This window comes from Mustela erminea, chromosome 6 (genome assembly GCF_009829155.1).
Source record: "Mustela erminea isolate mMusErm1 chromosome 6, mMusErm1.Pri, whole genome shotgun sequence".
Lineage (NCBI taxonomy): Eukaryota > Metazoa > Chordata > Mammalia > Carnivora > Mustelidae > Mustela > Mustela erminea.
In genome coordinates, this window is record NC_045619.1 from 66975927 (window position 1) to 66997070 (window position 21144).

General features: G+C 38.4%; 1 protein-coding gene across 2 annotated transcripts in view; it reads right to left on the reverse strand.

Annotated features, from left to right (window-relative positions):
- STK38L (serine/threonine kinase 38 like) overlaps nt 1–21144 on the reverse strand; it is an 86334-nt gene that overhangs the window by 5403 nt on the left and 59787 nt on the right. For both annotated transcript variants that reach the window (XM_032347597.1, XM_032347596.1), the window contains 9 exons: nt 14406–14528; nt 14074–14157; nt 6650–6773; nt 5021–5175; nt 4570–4672; nt 4329–4390; nt 1841–1958; nt 1302–1425; nt 37–132 (listed from right to left, as the gene is read on the reverse strand). In XM_032347597.1, the coding sequence (XP_032203488.1) occupies nt 37–132; nt 1302–1425; nt 1841–1958; nt 4329–4390; nt 4570–4672; nt 5021–5175; nt 6650–6773; nt 14074–14157; nt 14406–14528 (989 nt within the window). The remainder of the gene's footprint in view (nt 1–36; nt 133–1301; nt 1426–1840; nt 1959–4328; nt 4391–4569; nt 4673–5020; nt 5176–6649; nt 6774–14073; nt 14158–14405; nt 14529–21144) is intronic.

A 21144-nucleotide genomic window follows, 5' to 3' on the forward strand; every position in this document is an offset into this window, starting at 1 on the left:
ACTTAGATCTCTCCCGTTGGAAGCCTATGAGCGTACCTGATGTGCCCCCAGTCTACACCTTCAAAGAAAGGATGACTTTTTATTTCTTCTACTCCACTATTTCCAATTCTGTTTTCAGAATCAATACAAAACCTAGAAAATGGAAACAGAAATGATCATATGCAAATTACATATGCAGTATCCTATTTCCATTTTTTTCCAAACATTTCATTTTTTTCCTCTGTTTACCAAAGTCAGCTCTGTTTCCTGTGGGAAATGTGGGAGAGAACAGAAATCCTCTGTAATTGCACTGTACAGAGAGAACCACTATAAACAGAATGAAGCCATTTCCTTCTAGTCTTTTATTACAATTTTTAAAACTATGTGTTAGCACAGTAGTTACTGTTTTAGGGTGATTCTTTTCATTTAATATACTGAGAAAACTTCCCAAAATCATTATATATTTTTCTTTAACTTCGTATTCTAAAATTTGCTTGTGGAAATATTAGTTTATTTAGCCAGTCCACTCTTGTTGAACACTTAGTTTTCAATTTTTCATTACTAAAAACATCATGATAATCTTTACACACATCAAACTGTCTGCATAAGCAAAATTCCTAGAATTACTGGGTCAACGGTCATAGACAGTTTAAAGATTTTTGATAATATGCTGTCAATTAGCTGTTCTCATAGGTTGTCCCAATATATATTCCTTGCAGCTGTTCACAATAATACCAAACTTCATCTTAGTTGAGAAACAGAATGGAATCCTTTGCTTAGAAAGAATTTCATATATAGACTTGTGATAGGCACTGCTACTAGCGATTTATTTTCTCTTTTCTCTTTAACGAAATAGGTCATTGCGTACCAACAGGCGTGGCCTTTGAAATGATACAAGACACCATCCCTCTTCTTATACTTTCACTGCATGCTTCCTTTTAATTGTTTGCAGTTTTTAAAAACCACATTTTCTTTTTTTTTTTTTTAATATTTTATTTATTTATTTGACAGAGAGAGATCACAAGTAGGCAGAGAGGCAGGCAGAGAGAGAGAGGAGGAAGCAGGCTCCCCGCTGAGCAGAGAGCCCGATGCGGGACTCGATCCCAGGACCCTGAGATCATGACCCGAGCCAAAGGCAGCGGCTTAATCCACTGAGCCACCCAGGCGCCCCAAAAAACACATTTTCTTTATTGATCTCTTTGACTGTATAGATCAGTAGTGGTCCTTTTCCTCCCACAAGAATAAAATGGACAATTCAATCTTTTTAGGTACCTGTGAAGTTTCAAAATACCATAAACTCCTCTAGGGATTTAAGCACTAACCTAAGAATTAAGTCCTTGGCTTTCTCAGATATAGGTACCTCTGGAGGAAATACCAAAGTTTCTTTCCAGTTCATCACTTTTCTATATGTTTCTTGAGGAGTTTCAGAACAGAAAGGTGGATATCCTGCATATGAGAGAAAATACAAGTAGTTTTATCATCTTTAATAATCAAATATGCTCTACCTACTATGTATGTGTCATAGGGGAAAAAAATAGCCAGAAGTGCTCTATTCAGCAATAAAAAATGTCACCATTCATCGATTTATAATAAAATCGCTAATAAAGGCAATAAAATAAAGGATTCAAAGCATCACCCCTTTTATCCAAAAGGCCATGTAGATGCAACTTTGACACATGGGAGTTCTGGTTAAATACCCTGTTCCTGAATTGCTACAGAGCTCACTGGTATTTATGATTATTGACATTGGGGGATGTCAAGGAGTTCAGACATTTCAGACATTATGTATCTGTAATATGTTCCATCCATGGCACTAATGGAAATTTCTATAGTATATACGTAAACAAATGATAAGACATACCTATTAGCATTTCATACATAATCACTCCCAAAGACCACCAGTCACACAGCTTGTTGTAACCAGTCTGCATGAATACTTCTGGAGCAATGTAATCTGGTGTCCCAACTGTGGAATATGCCTACAAAGGAAAAGCTTATCAAACCAGCATTCTTTAAATATTTGTTAAAAGATCCGAGTATGGCTCATTATTGGAAAAAGCAATACAGCAGTTAATTTTGCATTTAATACTTGTTTCACATGTTTATCATGTAGAAAGCTTAGTGACAGGTACCAAATCAGATAATACATTATTTAAGATATGATTTCTGGCTGCCCACCACCCCCTCTCCAAGAAGCTCAACTAAATTATTTATATATTTAGCCCTAAATCCTGTGAAAATTAATAGAAGGACAGCTCACAAAAGTGGCCTCGGGATGCTAGAAGAGGTAGCTGTGCTGCTGTACTCCTCACTGTCAATTACAGACCCTATCGGAGGAATCATGAACACGCTAAGAATCACCTACTGTGGGCCCCAACAGGGAAAGATGTACACTGCGTCTCCTGTGTGAAAGCAGCTACCCCTGCAACTCAGCCAAGGAGAGACCTTCACCACCCTCAACTCCTGCTTTGCTCCAGTGAACTCTTGTTCAAAACAGCCCCTTTCAAATCCTCCTTCTTCTCTTAAAATACAAGTTTTCTTCTTTATTTGTTGGAGTTGCCAATGGTTTTGCCACAGCTTGCCTGTCCCAAATTGCAATACTGTTACTCCTGAATAAACCCACTTTTGCTGGCACAATAATTGTTTCATTTTTAAGGTTAGCCATCCATTTCAAAAAGAATAAAGAGGCTGAACCCAGTGGGCCGGAGTCCACCACTCACTACTAATGTGAGTTCTTGGACAGGCAACTCAAGCACTCTGAACCTTGCCTTCTGCTTATAGGAAACTGCAGTAATCACACACAGTTGACAAGAGGATGAAACAAGAAAAGGAATGTGCTTTGGAAACTACAACCTGCTGTATATATAAACAACAGGTATTTTCATGATAAACCTAATTCCAGGGCACTGCTTATCCATCAGAAAGCAATGGAGTGCTTCATTCTTAATTCATATAAAATCTTACAAAAACGACTTCTTTACAGTAGTTGTTCTCAATTAAGGGCAGTTATGCCAGGGACCATTTGAAAATGTGTGCCAGCAGATTTCGTCATTTCAAGGACCTGAGGGTGGCAGGGGGTCGGGGTGGGGGTGATTGCTGATTGGCATTTAGTTAGCAGGGGGGATGCAAGAGTCAAAGGATTTTCCTGCCCCAAACACTAAGAGTCCCCTCTACTTCTCCCTTGGTAAATAAACATTGTAGAAGTCATGATAATGGCCACAAGAATATAAAACATGACAACAGGAATCACCCGTGAAGGCTCTGTTAAGTCGAATTCCCACCATACTTTTAAGCAGTATTCACTTTTCCCCTTAAAAGCAGGAAATACTGCAATTCTTCTCTCAGTGGTAAAATCTAATCTGAAAGTGGCACATTTAAAAGTAGAAGGAAGTTTTTTGTCATGAATTCATAGCTCCATAGTTTTAAAATTCTTTTTTTCTAACTTTTAAAAACACTGAAATGTTTTATGAGCACAGGAAGCTTATAGTTAATTACTTGGGCCACTGACAGAATGAGTTTGACCAAGCAAAGTCTTATTATTTGGTTTGAGAGAGTATTGGACTATTATCGTCCAGTCTGTTAACCTCACCCAATACTCAGAGGGAATGATAAATTAATTTCCCTTTCATCACTTGGTTGAGTTTAACAGGTATTTATGGAGTGTCTGTATGTGCCGGGCATACAAGAGATCAAGAAAACAAAGTCAAAAGGCACATTCCTAACCCTGAGAATGTGCATGGACCTAATTAATAGAATAAAGGAAAGAGGAAAAGGGGCAAACAATTCTTATAATTGCTAAGTAATAAAGGAGAAACAGTGTGGGGCAAAAGCAGGTTTTTTTGTGGGGCTTGACTTCCATTTAAAGAGTAATTAAGTTTATCTGTGGTAAAGTCTGCTTTCTAATTTTATTTTATCTGTTTTATCTGTTAATATGCCAAACTTCTTGTTTACCTTGTCTATAAAGTCCTTAGAAACACACAACCACCTTACTTATGCTGACTGGCAATTGTTTCAGAACAAGTACGAAAAATGGAACACACAAGGCATTCACTACAATCACATTCATCTCAGTGAGTTTTATATTGTGCTAATTACTAGTAAACAGGCTGCTTAATTATAAGTATGAGCCATAAAATGCTATAAAGTTAAATCACAATGTAAATATCAGCATTCACTTTTTAGGCAAGGAAATGTTACAGAGAAACTAAGAGAACTATGTGACCCCAGAAGCAGTTGTATCCTTGCTACAAAGTAAGTACTAATGATTGTGAAGATACGAAATGATCAAGCAAAACCCCAGCGAACTTTTAGGATCAGGTCAATCTTTCTTAAGGACCCGGCTAACTTACCAGCTGTCTCCTGTTCTTCTTCCATGTTTCTGCTTTCCTCTTTGAGTTCATGTTCTGAAATGCTAATTTCAACAAGAGAGAATTGTAAATATGAGGGGGAAAACTCCACCAAAAAACAAAACCACATACATGTAAATACACTGGTTTAAGGAATGAGGAGAGGAAGAGAACTTTCAGTGCTCAACAATGCTGAATTAAACTAGCTATATTATGTCACACAGAAAAAAAGAATCAAACTTACAGAAGTCACTTGGCGGGTTGTGTGTAAGATTTCTATAGAATTCAGTCCTATGAGCTTTCTTCAATCCCGTGCATAAACCAAAATCAGATAATTTTACATGACCCTATAAAAAAATCCAGTAAAATCAAGAGATTATATTAACTTTGAAACAAAAGCCTTAGGGCAGTCATTATAAAAATTCTTAGCATTATAAAAACTCCTACAGGTGGTAAGTACAATTATAAATATTTGATGATGACGAATGTTAAAAGTAGTAAATGGAAGAAGACAAAGACAGCCATCCTCCCTTGAGGTCATTTTCACTACCAAGTCTTTTCCTGTCACATCATTCTATGACATCACATAGTTGAGCAATAATATAAATGGTAGCTGCCCATTCAATCACAAAATCAGCTCTATTATTCCATTAAAATAATCATCAACCCAATAATTCACCAGTTTCTTCACATACCTTGGCGTCCAATAAAAGGTTGTCTGGTTTAATATCCCGATGGATGAAACCCAACTGGTGGATTGCATCAATTGCTAGAACAGTCTCTGAAATGTAGAACTGTGTCTCCTCTTCTGTCAAGGTATCTTTCTTCATTAGCAATGTCATCATGTCACCTCCATAAGGGAAACCAAGTATCATGTATTAGAAGCACATCAGGCTTCCTCTGTATCTGTACAACCTCTGCCTCATTTCTGCATTGTACGACCCACCCAGTAGACTGCCAACCATCTCTAGGGCCAAGTAAAAAAAATGTCACTGCATTAGCAAAAGTTTCACGACATCTGATGATTTTTAAGGCAGAAAGTAGGTGATAATGAAGTACTATCTACCACTCAACATCCATAATAATTGCTGAGGAAAATATGCTAAACTGAGGAAATGAATCAGAGTAAGCACACCTGGAAATGGGATAGAGTCTTTCAAATTCAAGTTTCAAAAATGTTCAGAGCTGTTCAGTCCATCAAAAAATAGAAAAGTATCCCATCAAAAGACATTCTTTTATTTTCAAGGAATTTTTTCTTTAAAAAGGGGCAAAGAATAAAAAATGGTGAACTTACAACTCAGAAATGACAACTGTTAATATTTTTTATGATGCTTTGAGTCTTTTTAAAAAAATGTAGAAGTGTTCTCTGTCCTCCATCCCATTTTATTCCGCTTTCCCTTTTTGATGAGTAACCATCAGTGTGGACTTGGTTTGGTGGGTATCCTTCTAGCTTATTTTTAAAATATGTTTTCATATACATATATCTTACTCTATGAAATTATGTTCTTTCATATTTTTAAAAATTACAAAATGGTATCAACTGTACATATAATTCCCCAGCTTGCTTTCTTACTCCACTGTTTCTGAGATCTTGTTGAAATGGATAGAGCGCCTGACTTTTAGCTGCTGTAAAATATTTCAGCATGTAATTATGCCACATTTTATTTATCCATTCTGCTGACGGACATTTATCGTTCTTGCGGTTTTTCATGATCACAACAATGCTTCCGTGGTCTCGCAGGTCTCTGTGCGTGTGTCCAGGAGAATCTCCAGGGACTACGCTAGTTCTAAAATTGTAGGATTATAGGCCGCATGCCCTTTCAACTCCACCGGTATCTATGAACTGCTCTCCGTAAGAGTTAGAGATTAACTTAGATAAAAGAGAGGCCAGTTTCTCCCACAGTCTCATCAGAAACAGATGAAATGGTAGCTCATTTTTGTTTTAATTTGCGTTTTCCTGAGTATGAGCAGAGTTGAACATTTTCCTATGTATTTATAGACCAGCCAGAGTTTCTCTTCTATATGTTATTTGCCCATTGGGTTGTTTGTCTTTCTCTTTAGTGACTTACTGTTCTTAATTCTAGACTTGCAACAATCTAACTAACTATACCCTGTTAACCAGACTGATAGTATTTAAAATGTGCCAAATGTATCGTTCCTTCAAAATAATCTGATTTGTGGTAACAATTAGCATTATTATGGGAGGAACTACAGGAAAACCATGACTGCTAGGAATAGAAGGAAAAAACCTAAGCAACAGGATAATAATTACATGTAAAGATGAGCTTGTGTCAGTCTGTCATTGCTATTATGTTTGTTTTTACCTCCAGGGAGAAATTCCATGATCAGATAAAGGTTCCTCTTATCTTGAAAACTATAAAACATCTTCACTACCCAGGCACCATCTGCTTCTACCAAAATATCTCTTTCTGCTCGGATATGGGCCACCTAGATGGATGTAGTTGGAAAAAATGATTGCAACACATTACACATCTTTCAAGTTGACCTCTTAAGAGACCCATCCAGTTCCTTAACAATCATGAAGGAAAGAGGAAGTTTTAGAAAAGATTTGAAATACATACACATGTTCATATCCTCATTATATATACAGAGCCTCAGGAAATCTTTTATCTTTAGGCCTGGAAAGGTGGGATCCACAGGTATGTTACAGAAAGCTGACGCTTCTGAGGTAGGAAAATTATTAGTCCATAAACTTTCCAACCAGAATCCTTCTTTGCTAAGGATCCTGGCTTTGTTATACAAATTTCAGCCCCTGGCCTTTTTTTTTTTTTTTTTTTAAGGTTTATTTATTTATTATTTGAGAGAGAAAAAGAGAGAGAACCGGGGAACCGGGGAAGGAGCAGATGGGGAAGGAGAAGAAGGGAGAAAGAATCTCAAGGAGACTCTGTGCTGAGTGCAGGGCGTGATTTGGGGTCAGATCTCATGACCCTGAGATCAAAACCTGAGCCAAAACCAAGAGTCAGACACTTAACCGACCACACCACCAGACGCCCCTGGCCTGACTTTTGAAAGTTAAAACTAGTAAGCAATGCCTTAACAGGTTGCAGATCCTTAGCAGACTGTTTTTAACTGCTATTAGTAAAAAAAAAAAAAAAGGGGGGGGGCCTTATGTGATTTTTAAACATTTAGGTTTGTTTCTTTTTCTAACAAGTAGAAACATTTATAATAACTTTGTATTATCTTGACAAATATAACTATATTATTTTCTGAAATATAAAAACCTCTATAATATCTATTAAAATGATCCACAGCAAATTAGTGTAACTTTGGGGCTTTTGCTGCTGACTTGTCAGACATACAATTACTAAGGATACTTTTATATGAACATTTTATAGACTGGAAAATTTTAAAAACTGAGTAATTTATTGGGTTGGTATAATCAATTTTCAGATGTTTTGCATTAATATATTTATACATTTTCTCTTCAAAGATTAACAATAATATTTGATTTTATCCTTTTGCTGTTCTTATTGTGCATTATTATGAACTCTGGCCCAAAGCACATGAGAACCCAGATTTCCTAAGCCTTTTCACAGTAATGAAATATGATCTGCTTAAAATGTCATAGTTGGGATTAATGTATTTATTACCTAGTACAATAAATGCTCTGAGATCAAAGCACAGGAAAAACAGTTGAAAACTAAGAACTTGTTTTCTGGCATGAATAAAACTTTACAATCTCTCTGGATCTGTTTCATAGAGTGAACAATGGTATCAAAATTCCTACCGATGGTTTTTTACAAAGCATTGTAAGATTAGTAAAGGAAAACCCTTAAACCTTTGATGCTGCATCTGCTGCTGTCAGGAAAAGTTATGTCATCAACTTGGCCTGATTGTTTTAAAATATCTTGAAGTTAGATTACAGGATGTTTTTAAAATGGGTCTATGTTTTCAAAGAATAGGAAGTTATTGCACATAGTACCACAATATCAGGGAGATAAGTTGCTACTTTGTGGATTGGTTAGTATTAAAGTAAATGTAATTAAAAACTTCACATAATAACATATTAGAAAAAAAATAAAAAATAAAAAATAGAAAAAATAGAAAAAAAAATAACATATTAGAATTGAGTGGGAAAAGGTTTCCTAAAATGAAATTCAGTGGTTGCAAATGCAGATTAATTTATATAGGGGGCAAAACAGACGTGATGTTTGGGCTCCAGTGAGATTTTTCCCTGCATTCCGGAATGAAATGATCAGAAGCTCTTCAACAAGCTCTTCTGGCAAAATATTCTAGATTAGTGCTGTCCAAAAGAAATACAATGCAAGCCACAGACTTAGTTTAAAATTCTCTAGTAACCACATAAAATATAAAAACAAACAGGTGAAATATTTTTAATTATATATAGTTTATGTAACCCCATGTATCCAAAATGTTATCATTACAGTACATAATCAATATAAAAATTATTGAGTTTTCTTTGGTAGGAAGTCTTCAAAATTTGATATATATTTGCCATTTACAGCATATCTCAATTCAGACTAGCTACACCGAATATTGGCTAGTAGCTGAAGACTATAACTGGAACGAACTGCTCCTTTTGTCCCTCTCCAAAACCCTATCCAGGACTAATCCCATATGGCTTGGTTAGATCCTGTTTATCTCTTTGTCTCTGAGAATCTACATCCTGACCCAGTCCTTTATTCTTACCATTATCAGTAATTCTCTAATACATTGTAATACTTCGACCTTCCTTGAGTTCCAAACCAGCCTCTTCCCTATGGAATTGGCATGTCTTCAAAAAAGGACAGTTCCTTCACCTTGTCATCCTAACTGATGATTCTTCTCATCAGGCTGTTGTCAGTTCTGTCCTCCTGCACAGTGAGCTCTCAAGAAGATCTGTTCTCCTCTCATGGCTTATGTGTCAAGGGGATAGGTTTCCTGCTCATTCTCATGCTGCTTCCATACCACTGTGACACTCTCCTTCTCCGCAGTTCCTTGAAGTGCACACTGTGAAACTCCATCAGCCATCACCTATCCTCAAGGCTATCATTTACAGAGCTCCTGGGCAATTCCTCTCACTCACTCATAATTTCAGCTCCTGACTCACTATCAACTTCCTTTCCAGTTTCTCCATTCATGGATGGATTTCAACCTCCATAAGGGTGAACCGTCAAATGCCCTATCTACTGACTTCTTCCTCATCTACAATGATCTCTTCTGCCTCTGCACCTCAGCCACCCATGGTAGTCGTCCTAGCCTTCTCATCAGCTAAAACTGTACCCCCTCTAAAATCTCCATTTTGAGGAACTCTATTTCCACCTTTCATCTTCCAGATCTCTTATTCTTATATTTCAATCTCCCTTCCATGGATTCTACAGCTTTTTCTCTATTACTCTCCTCACTATCTCGTATCTTTTTCTACCCAGCCTAGATTCCATCATTATAATCACTCTTTTTGCAAACACTCTGAACTCCCTCGTCCCCTTCCTCCCTTGTATTTGCCTGGCAAAACACCAACCCTAATTAGACTCAAATTTCTGTCTATTCTCTACCTACCCCAGAGCAACTAAGTATTCTACAGAAAGGTCACCCAACTATGCCAACTGGTTTCGTGGTACAGTTATAACTGCAAATCTCAACAGGCATTCAACTGTATTTCCCCAGCAAGTCTGCTTTCCCACCCTTTAAGTCAATAGTTGTGACTATTTCACAAATTCTCCCTCTTTATGCTTCTAGCAAGCTATCCGTCCTCCTCTACTCTGAGATGATGACGTCACTTATTTGCACTCAGGCAGAAACATGGTACCTGAGGCTGCTAGTCAACCACCTGCATTTGTTCCATTTTCTCTGCATCTTCTTCCTGTTTTAATGGATAGGTACACGTCCACTCCTATCAAAGATCAACTCTTCTTTTTCTTTTTTTTTTTTTTTAATTGTATTTATTTATTTGACAGAGAGAGAGCGCGCGAGCAAAAGCAGGGGGAGCAGCAGGCAGGGGGGAGAGGGAGAAGCAGGCTCCCTGCTAAGTAAGGAGCCTGACAAGGGGCTCGATCCCAGGACCCTGAGCTGAGGGCAGAAGCTTAACCCACTGATTCATCTAGGCACCCCAACTCTTCTGTCTTCCAGTGTATTCCTATAGTTATCCTCCCCTTTCCTGGACCTTCAATTTCTTTTTCTAATGCATTCTTCTCATCAGAATCAAAACATTTCCTGTCTTTAAAAATAAAAAGAAAAGAAAATCCTTTTTACCCAAAGTCTCCCTTTATAAACCTGTTCTTTGTACTGCCTCACATGAAAGACTGATTTGCACTCACATTCCCCACTCTTTGCTTCCCATTTTTCTATCTCACCATTTCAGTTAGGCTTCTGCACTGCAAACCACTGGAAATGCCCTTGCCCAGTTATTAAAAATCTCCATATTGTGACATCCACTGGCTTGTCTTCCTCTTGTACACTCTCTCAGCAGCATTCAGCTATGTGGAACACTTTCTTCTCTTGGCTTCCATGACACCATGTTCTCTCAGTTTCCCCCACCTGATTAGAGGTTCCCTCTTCGTCCCTTTTGCTGGCTTCTCTTCTGCTTTTTGTTTCCTAGGGCTTGTATATAGGCCCTCTTTCCTTCTCTATCTAGTTTTCTAGGCAATTTCATCTTGTCCCCAATAGATGGTCAATATATTGATGGCTTCCAAATTATATTTCTAGAGAAACTTCTCTCCAGATTCCAGCCAACTGTGAACTCAATATCTCTTGGATCTAACAGGCAGCTCAAACTCAATATGCCACAAGGAGAACTCTTCATTCCCGCTACCTCCAAATGTTCTTTCTTCAGTCTTTTCTAAATCAGAAAACAACACCATCATGTATCCCATTCTTAAATGAAACTCTAGGTGTTATCCTGATTCTTCCATTTTTTTCCTCACTATCCTCACCCATCCTCTCATCCCCCAATGTACAGGACACCACAGGACATCCTGAGGGCTCTTCCACTAAAACATATACTTAATCTGTCAGACTCTTCTTCAGATTCTCTGCTGTGAGCTACAATCCCATCCTGGCTGAAAGTGGTTCACCAGTTTCTAAATCACCTTCTCTCCTTCCCTTCTTGTTTTCCCCATCAGCAAGCAAAGGGATTGATTCATCTTTGTAAAACCTCAATCAGACATACCATTCCCCTGTTCAAACAAAAGCGTCTTCCCATTGCATTTAGAATAAGACCAAAATGCTCTACCTTGGCCTTCAGAGGTCTCTGGGATCTGCTCCCTGTCTACCTCTCCTACCATTCTTTGTGCACTGAATTCTAGCCACAATGGCTTCTAGCCTCGGGACCTCTGCATTTGCTGCCCGGAGATTTGTTCTACATGATCTTTTCTGTCATTTTTTCTCATTATTCTATCTTTCGTCAAATATTCTCTCTTCAAAGAAACACTCCCTCATCTAATTCTTCCTCCTAAAGCCAGATCATCTGTATCAATTTATCCTTTTGAACAAACTTTCTTTGTAGTCTTTCTCAATCATGACTATTTGAGATAGCTGTCTATGTCCCCAGTACTAGAAAAAAAAAATAAGAATCAGGTTTGTCCTGTTAATTCCGCCTGTGTGTTAATCTACAACACCACAGGCCCATCTGGCACATCATTGGCCCCCAGTAAATACTTGTTGAACACAGGGAATAGAAATAAAGTAAAAGAATGCAGTGAAAATTCAAGGTGGGTCATATTTGAATAAAAATAAATATTTACTGCCATAGTAACTATGGAAGCTTTAGGCAGGACTTTCCTTAGCTGCTGCTAAGGTGCTGACTTCCTTCTGAGGAAGCCAGGACCGAGCTGGGTGAGACCCTCACTTCCTCTGGTGACTAGCACCATGTGGGTACAGCACTGGGCCTCTGTCTCTGGCTTGCTACCAGTATCTATCTACTCAGCCCTCATCCTCCAGTCACAGAGGATAAGATCAATGCCCTCATCAGGGCAGCGGGTGTAGAAGCTGAACCTTTCTGGCCAGGCTTGTCTGCAAAGGCCCCTGGTCAATGTCAACATCAATATCCAGAGCCTCATCTGCAAACAAAGGGCTGCAGATGCACCTCAGCAGGAAGTCCTGCTCCCTCCACGGAGGCTGCCCTGGCTGAGGAGAAGGAATTAGAATCAAAGAAAGGAGAATCCGAGGAGTTTGATGAGGACCTGCAGTTTGGTCTTTTTGCCTAAACCTCTTCTGTAACTTTTTCAGTCAAAAGCTGAACTCTGAAGTAAGCGTTAGACAGGGACTGAAAGACTGAAGTAGAACATTAGGTAGAGAGAGGGGCCATCCTCCCTCTATACCCAGTTGTTGAGACCTGCCCTAACATATGATGAGGGAGCACGAGGCTGGCTGAAGACAAAGCAAAAGCTGGTGCCTTGCACCCCCCTCTCCATCAGCTCCCCCTCAGTCCTACGTGTAGCATCCCTCAGGCAGCCCTGACTGCCATGAACAATAAGCAAATAGTTAATTTGCAGAGCTCACAATCCTGCTAGACAGGAGTCTCCCTTGGCTTACAAATGTCCTAAATCTCACTAACAAAGACGATTGAAAGTCTCCCAACTATCTTAATGTTAATGGCTGGTCTAAAGACAACATTGATCAAGCCGTGCAAGGGAAAGGCCTCAGGTAGGCCTGGGACATCCTGGCACCTTGTAGGCCCTCTTTAGCATACGAAAACTCCATTGAACCCTTCCTTCCCCTCACCTTCCCCCAACCGCAGGGCACATAACCTGCCATCCCTCACAACCCAGGGCAGCAGCTCTTCCTGCCCATGGGTCCTGTCCCCGTGCTTTAATAAACCACCATTTTACACAAAAGATGTCTCAAGAATTCTTTCTTGGTCATCAGTTCCGGACCTCAGCCCACTGAACCTCACCTAGGTTCTAGAACTTCATCACATATGTAATCCATTTAGGGTTCTCTAGAGCCTCTATCCAGATTAGAAACAGAGGGGAACACATAAATAATACTATTGATGTTCTCGGAATTATGGCCCACCCTTAAGCTGCATTAAGGCACAGGAAACATAGAGAGTCCAGGAGTATGACATTGGGGGAGAGGGTGGTTTACAGATTTTGGAAATATGTTAAATCAGCAACTTCTCAGAAGACTGGTCTTGCTTATATGTGATAGGGATTAAAAAAACGGAGAACTGTCCCGTTTTCACTGAAGTCAGAAAAGAAGGTACTTTGTTATGGAGTAAATGTTTGTGTACACCCCCCCCCCGCCCCAAATTCCCGTGATGATGAACCCCCAGGGTGACTGAATGTGGAGGTGGGGCCTCTAAGGAAGTGATTAGGTGAGGTGAGGCCAGAGAGGGAGAGGAGGATAGCATCCTTGTAGGAAGAGGCACCCGAGCGCTCCCTTCTCTCTCTGTACACACACCAAGGACAGGCTATGTGAGGACCTGGTGGGAAGGCAGCCATCTGCAAGCCAGGAAGACCGCTTCACAGGACTCAAACCCTGCCAGAACCCTCGTCTTGGGCTTTCAGCCCCCAGAACTGTGAGAAAATAAATTTCTGTTGTTTAAGCCACCCAGTCTGTGGTATTTTGTTATGGCAGTCTGAACAAGCTAATACAGTTTCAGATTATAAATTTGGAAGAAATTTTAGCTATAAGAATTGAGAAACAACAAAACAGGCTATCAAAAAATTAATAGACTCTATACAGTAAGATGTGTAGACTTCTTTTTAGAAATTCCAATATTAACATTTACTCTAACACCTAGTCAGTGGTATTCCTTTTGGTTGTGTGTTAAAAGAACTCATACCTGCTCTTTTTCGAGCATATCAGCTTTTCTCAATATCTTCATTGCATAGATATGGCCTGTATCTTTCTTCTGGACCAGCCGCACCTAGAATGTAAAAATTGACCATGCTATCAGTGTTATGCAATCCCTACTATTGATTTAGGAACAAAAGGAAAGTTCTTTTAAAGAGATCAGGGTTGCAATCACCATTGCTTATATTTTTAGGAATTCTTAATATTAAACTATTCTGATACATTAAGCTATTTTAATACATATTAGCCTATTGGAATGCATATGTTAAGCTATCTAAAGCTATAGATTTTCAACAGCAGTGCCTTTAAAAAAGAAGTAACCTCTCCAAATGCTCCTCTTCCTATAACTTTCAGAGACTCAAAGTCATCCAGGCCAAGTCTGGTCCTCTTGAGCCGTAAGAACTCTGTTTCCTTTCGGGCATGTTGTGATCGGCGTAATTTTTTCTATCAAAAAAAGACAATTTAAAAGGATGATTCTAAATTTAGATTGCTATAAAGGAAGCCTGTAGTATTAAAAGAAAAGACACGTAAAATGGGGATGAAGTATCTTAAATATTATATACTAGTGTTAGAACTTATTTACCAAAGTTGAGTATTTGTTAAGCTTGGAAAGAATAAAACAATCTAAAGAAAACACTTTTTAAATTTTCACCAATTGATAAATCTTTATTCTTGAGGTGGACTCCATTAAATATTTCATCTTTTTTTTTTTTTTTAAGATTTTATTTATTTTATCAGAGAGAGAGAGAGAGCGAGAGAGAGTGAGCACATGCAGACAGAATGGCAGGCAGAGGCAGAGGGAGAAGCAGGCTCCCTGACGAGCAAGGAGCCCGATGCGGGACTCGATCCCAGGACGCTGGGATCATGACCTGAGCCGAAGGCAGCTGCTTAACCAACTGAGCAACCCAGGCGTCCCTTAAATATTTCATCTTAATGAAGTTCATCTTATATGTCATGTATATGCTAATTTAATTCATAAAGAAAAGTTGAACTTTAGGAAACGCTAATCGTATTCTGATCATGAATTTTACCCTCAGGCAATCTACTTTGCTTCAATTCTCTAATTTCCAGGTTGTTCTGTCACAACTACTGAAACTTAGGACACCAAGAGAACACCACAGCAGTGTTTCCATGGAGATTTACTTATTTAATTTTTTTTTTTTTTTTTAAAGATTTTATTTATTTTTCAGAGACAGAGGGAGAGAGCGCGAGTGAGCACAGGCAGACAGAGAGGCAGGCAGAGGCAGAGGGAGAAGCAGGCTCCCTGCCGAGCAAGGAGCCCGATGTGGGACTCGATCCCAGGACCCTGGGATCATGACCTGAGCCGAAGGCAGCTGCTTAACCAACTGAGCCACCCAGGCGTCCCGAGATTTACTTATGATAGAATTTTTTCTCAGATAAATTTTAATAAATTACTTTGAGATTTGGTACACAACTTCCTAAAAATAAGAGATTACAAAATAATAATTACATGAAGAATTCATTAAGATATTCAAGTCAGGAATTTCATAATATGCTTTCCAAAGATCTCCAAAAAATAACTAATGCTGATAAAAAACATTATGAAATACCCAAAGGTTACATTTGGAAGGGACATTCACTTTATTGTTCTACATGTCATTTTCCCCCTGACCAAACAAAACTCTGTTGACATTCTTTTAGTTCCCAGTAGAGGTCTCATATATTAGGAATTAAACAAAAATGAAAGTTAAGCACCTGTTCACCGTCAACTGAACCCCACCAGGCTTTCAAGAGTTCCATTCTGAGGGCAAGTCAAGTTGAAGTGACCATTTTAGCTCAGAAACACTGCTTTGTACAAGGTATAACCACTGAATGGTGTCTTACTATTCCTGTATATATCTATTTTCAAAAAGGTATGGCAAACTATCAATTAACTGGAAATGGGTAAATGTGCATCACCAGTGCAATGGAATTCTGATACTTCCAACAAAATTAATCTAAGAAGATGTGATCAAGAAATTATATTCTCAATTTAAACATCTTTAAACAGCTGAATGAAGTTACGCACACAGGCACATCAATGGTGGAAACAGTGAAGACTATTTTTTGGTTCAAAAATGGCCACTAACTTGTGGAGCATAAGGAATAACATAGAGGACATGGGGAGATGGAGAGGAGAAGTGAGTTGGGGGAAATCGGAAGGGGAGATGAACCATGAAACACTGGACTCTGAGAAACAAACTGAGGGTTTTGGAGGGGACAGGGGTGGGGGGTTGGGTGAGCCTGGTGGTGGGTACTAAGGAGGGCACATATTACATGGAGCACCGGGTGTGGTACATAAACAACGAATCTTGGAACACTGAAAAAATAAAGTAAAAATATTTTTTAAAAGCCCACTGAATAGTTTTTTTTTTGTTGTTTTTTGTTTTTTGTGTTTTACAAATAACTGAATTACTATAGTAAAACAAAAGAGCCCCAAAGAGCAGCTTATTTTAAGACTAATTAAAAAGGCCACATGGTGGCACTATAGTATCATGTCTTTCAAGCAGCAAAGCGGTTGGGGGGTGGTTATTACATAAATGAATAAATTTAAGAATTCTGAAACTCTTTCTGGGTTTCTGATTTGTGGAATATAAAATGGAGTTGGGTGACAGTTGACAACCAATGACAGTTGGGTGTCATTTCAGAAACTTGTTTAATCTGAATGGAAAAGATGATCTCATTGCATCCATAATCATGCTCAAAATCAACAGGAGAGAAGCCACTAAAGAAAATAATGTTCACTAATATTTAATAGCTTGTGTAATGCAGCAAGTAAACAATGTTTATGCAGTCTGGGGCACAGCTATTTAATGGCAAAAAGGGAGAATCACAAGTATAGGGATCACATAATTCTATAAAAATGGGACCACATTGTCACATTATTTTTTTTAAAATACACATTTTTTAAAGATTTATCTATTTTTATTTTAGAGAAAGAGGGGGTGTAGCAGTGGGAGAGGCAGGGAGAGAGGAGAAGCAGACTCCCCACTGAGTGGAGCCCAAGGCCCCAAAACCCTGAGATCATGACCTGAGCCAAGACCAAGAGCCCAGCACTTAATCGACTAAGCCACCCAGGTGCCCCACCACCCCCCGCCATGATATTAGTCTGAAAATCAGTGTTGCAGTTCAGAGGGAGGTGAAACAAGCTAGCATTAAAAAAATATATTGAAGAAGCACCTGGGTGGCACAGTCGGTTAAGCATAGGACTCTCGGTTTCCATTCAGGTCATGAGATGGAACCCTGTGTAGGGCTCTGGGCTCAGCTTGGAGACTCTCTCTCTCTTTTCCCTCTGTCCCTCCTGCACATGCACTCTCTCTCTATCAAATAAATAAGTAAATCTTAAAAAAATACATTGATGACATGACGAGCACTGAGTATATAGAATTGTTAAATCACTATATTGTACACCTGCAACTAATCTAACACTGTATGCTAGGAATTATACTATACTAGGAATTTTTTTTTTTAAAGATTTTATTTATTTATTTGACAGAGAGAGAGATCACAAATAGGCAGAGAGACAGACAGAGAGATGAGGAGAAGCAGGCTCCCTGCTGAGCAGAGAGCCCTATGCGGGACTCGATCCCAGGCCCCTGGGATCATGACCTGAGCCGAAGGCAGAGGCTTAACCCACTGAGCCACCCAGGCGCCCCTATACTAGGAATTAAAGACTATACTAGGAATTAAAGAATAAACTCAAAAAATATATTGATAAAAAAAGCATGTTGATGTATCTGCTCATGACTTGTATAGATTAAGTAGCCTTGAAAAACAAATTAACATTTTTGTAGTAATCATATTCTCTTTTGCCAACGAGAAAAATCTGTGGGCAGGCTTAACATTTCATGGCTCCCTTTTGCAGTTTAAATTTGTTTATTTTGTTTTTCCATTAGAGTGTATAATATTCCATGTCTGATGGGATTTTCTTAAGTGAGATGAAACCAGACATGCATTGTTTTCTTCCTTTCTCCATTCCTTTTTAAATGGGTAATCCTCAGATTCTCAATCTGTGGGATGCTGAGTTTTTGTACAAGACAGTGTACACAGAAGTTCTGAGATAGGAAAGAGTTCTGCTGGCAATTTCATCTCCATATATATCCTCTACATGACCACAGTACATGGTTTAATTTTCACAAGTAACTTTCACAAATTATTTTACAAAGATTTTCTATTATGAATGAATTAAGGATAAATACTAGCTTTCAATTTAAAACTAGATTTTTATAAAACAATTTTATTTTTTAAAAATCCACCACAGGGCATCTGGGTGGCTAAGTCAGTTAAGTGTCTGCCTTCAGCTCACTTCATGGTCTCAGGGTCCCAGACTGGGCTCCCTTATCAGAGGGGAGCCTGCTTCTTCTTCTCCCTCTGCCCCTCCACCAACTCGTTTTTTTTCTCTCTCTCAAATAAAAAAATAAAATCTTTAAAGAGAAAAACCCACCCCATATAATGATAGTTGCAACATATTTGATATCAAGGTTAAGAGAGGATGTCTATTTTGTAGAATTCGCCATGATCTAAGACCTAGCATGGGGCCTAATAATAAGCACCTGTGGAATTAAAATAAAAAAAAAATTTAGAAGTTTTATAATTATGGGCTACTAACTGTTTTTAGGTATAAATCATATCACATTTTTTCCAAGTTGATTAGAAGAATTAAAGAAAGTAGCTCTAAATGTATTTTCTCCTTCCTGCTGCAGAACAGAGATTGCAAACTGAAAGCTACTAATTGTATTCAACCTACAGATGTATTTGATTTTACCTACAAGTTGCTCTTAAAACACTTGAATTATTCGCCAGTATTTTAAAAAAGCAAATAATGTCACATAAAAGTCCAGATTTCCAGCCTCTCTTGAAAAACAGGAACTTGGCCACACTGGGCCAAAAAAGCAGTCAGTCCTCTTTTGATGGACATCAGTTCTCTAACTGATGCCAGTCATCAGGTGACATGTAGAACAGGGCTGGTGCTCTTGTCTCTTTTCAGTAAAGTGAAAAGGGGTATGTCTTTATCAAAAGATAAACTGTGAGGATCCGATATTTTAGAAAAAGAAGAAAAAATAAAGCCTATTTCTTTGTGGAAATCAAAAAACATTCTTGGGAGTTGAACGTGCAAACAAAGTGTGTTGGATCAAAAGAATATATAACCTAAGATATCATGAAAATAATCCAGCCAGCTTCCCTCATTCATGTTATCTCCTTGACCCCTGAGCATCTATTTTTATAATTTCTCTTTTGAGAATTCAAATTAAGATCTTATGCTTAAGATTCATTTATATATATAATGTTTCTCTATATATGCAAATATAATGATGTGTAATATGCATTAATACAATTATAATATTGTTAATAATAAGGAAGTTATTAATGCTAATGAATAAATGAGAAAAGATGTGTGCTTTGCTTTATTTTTTCTTTATTGACTGCAATACAGATCTAAATCACTAAAGTTTAAAGAATATAATTAAATGAGTTTTAAGACATTTATCATAGTAATTTTATGCAAATAATTTAGGTTTTCTATACTGAGTCAACTGATTAACAAAGTAACCACATTTGGTACAAATCATAAAATGTTTTATTTTATTTAAACAGTGCCAGCAGAAAAATAAAGGAACAGTCTTAGGAAAGGTACAGGAAAGATTAAATAATGGCTTGATTTCAAGTCATCATTTGGAAGATCACTCTTAAAGTACAGAAATTCCTTTCTGATCACTGAAAACTGCTAAACTGATTATTCTCGGTTGTATCTTCCTGTTGCCTGGACATTTCTTAGTAAACTACTACCAGCCTAGCCTTTCCATATGTTCTGTCAATTTACCTTGCTGTGTCCTTTACTGCCTTCTTTATAGTTCATTGTTCGGCAATTATTTTCTATTTATCTCTTAATTCTAATGTAAGTCTCCCTATTTTTCTAAGATTCATATCAGTTGTTGCCTCTTTCATGAAACCTTTTTTGGTCCCTATATTAAAAAAATCCCTGTATTTTCAAAGTTTGCCACATTCTATCATGTTTGCCACATTCTATCATGTATACATATTTTTATGCACACACAATCATCATCACTCCTTCTAACTGGTAAACTCCTGGAGGGAAAGGCCATTGTTCCTTTATTCACCAAATATTTATTCTATCTGTAGCCCTCTGCCATGTCTGGAGGTGTAAAGCTGAATGAGACATCATGAAGTGTCTACTGTGGGAGGGGATATTTTAGCGCTGCTGCGGGGACAGGAACGGTGTTCGTGCAGAACATAGGGAAGATTTCCCCGTGAAACGGAGGCTCGAAGTGAGGCCCAGAGCTAATTGAAGAAGAATGGGAATTGCATAAGGGTAAAGAAGTTCTAAATGTCAGAAACAGCCTGTGAAAGGTCCACAGGCAAGAACGTGGAAGTCAGAATAACCCAGCAGTGGCATGGGGCATGGGGCGGGGGACAAGAGATGAGGCTAGGATGAAACGCGGAGACCTAACTGTGAAGGCTCCTGCACTCATCCCAGAGTACTCGGGACCCAATAATGGGTCATAAGCAAAAGAATGATGGGATCAAACCTGTTTTTAGATAGAGAACTCTGGGTGGGGTGTGCAGAAAAGCTGGGGGTGGGAGTGGGGCCCAGACTGCAGGAAGAGAGCCCAGCTGGGGGCAGTTTTTCTTCAAGTGAAACACATAGTAATTTAAAGATGGGGAGAGGCACTGGACTAGAGAACTCAATGGTCTTAAGAAATATTCAGGAAAAACTGTGAGAAGATTTGACAATTCACTGATTCTTCTTGGAGCCCATTTTTCCTGTTCAGTGCACTTAGGTTACTGTAGACCCTGTTGACTAATCTATGTTCTCAGAATTGAAACGATAAAAAGCTGCCTCCTTTTAAAGATCTTCATCATAGCAAGAAAGTAAGAAGCCCATACTCAAATGATGAAATCCACATTACCTAAGTTATAAAATCATCTAATATCAATACATGAAAAAAGTCACTGGGGTTGTCATTATCCAGTAATTAGTCCCTTCCCCAATAACTTGCTTGGGATATAATTGACATACATATAACACTGCAAGTTTAAG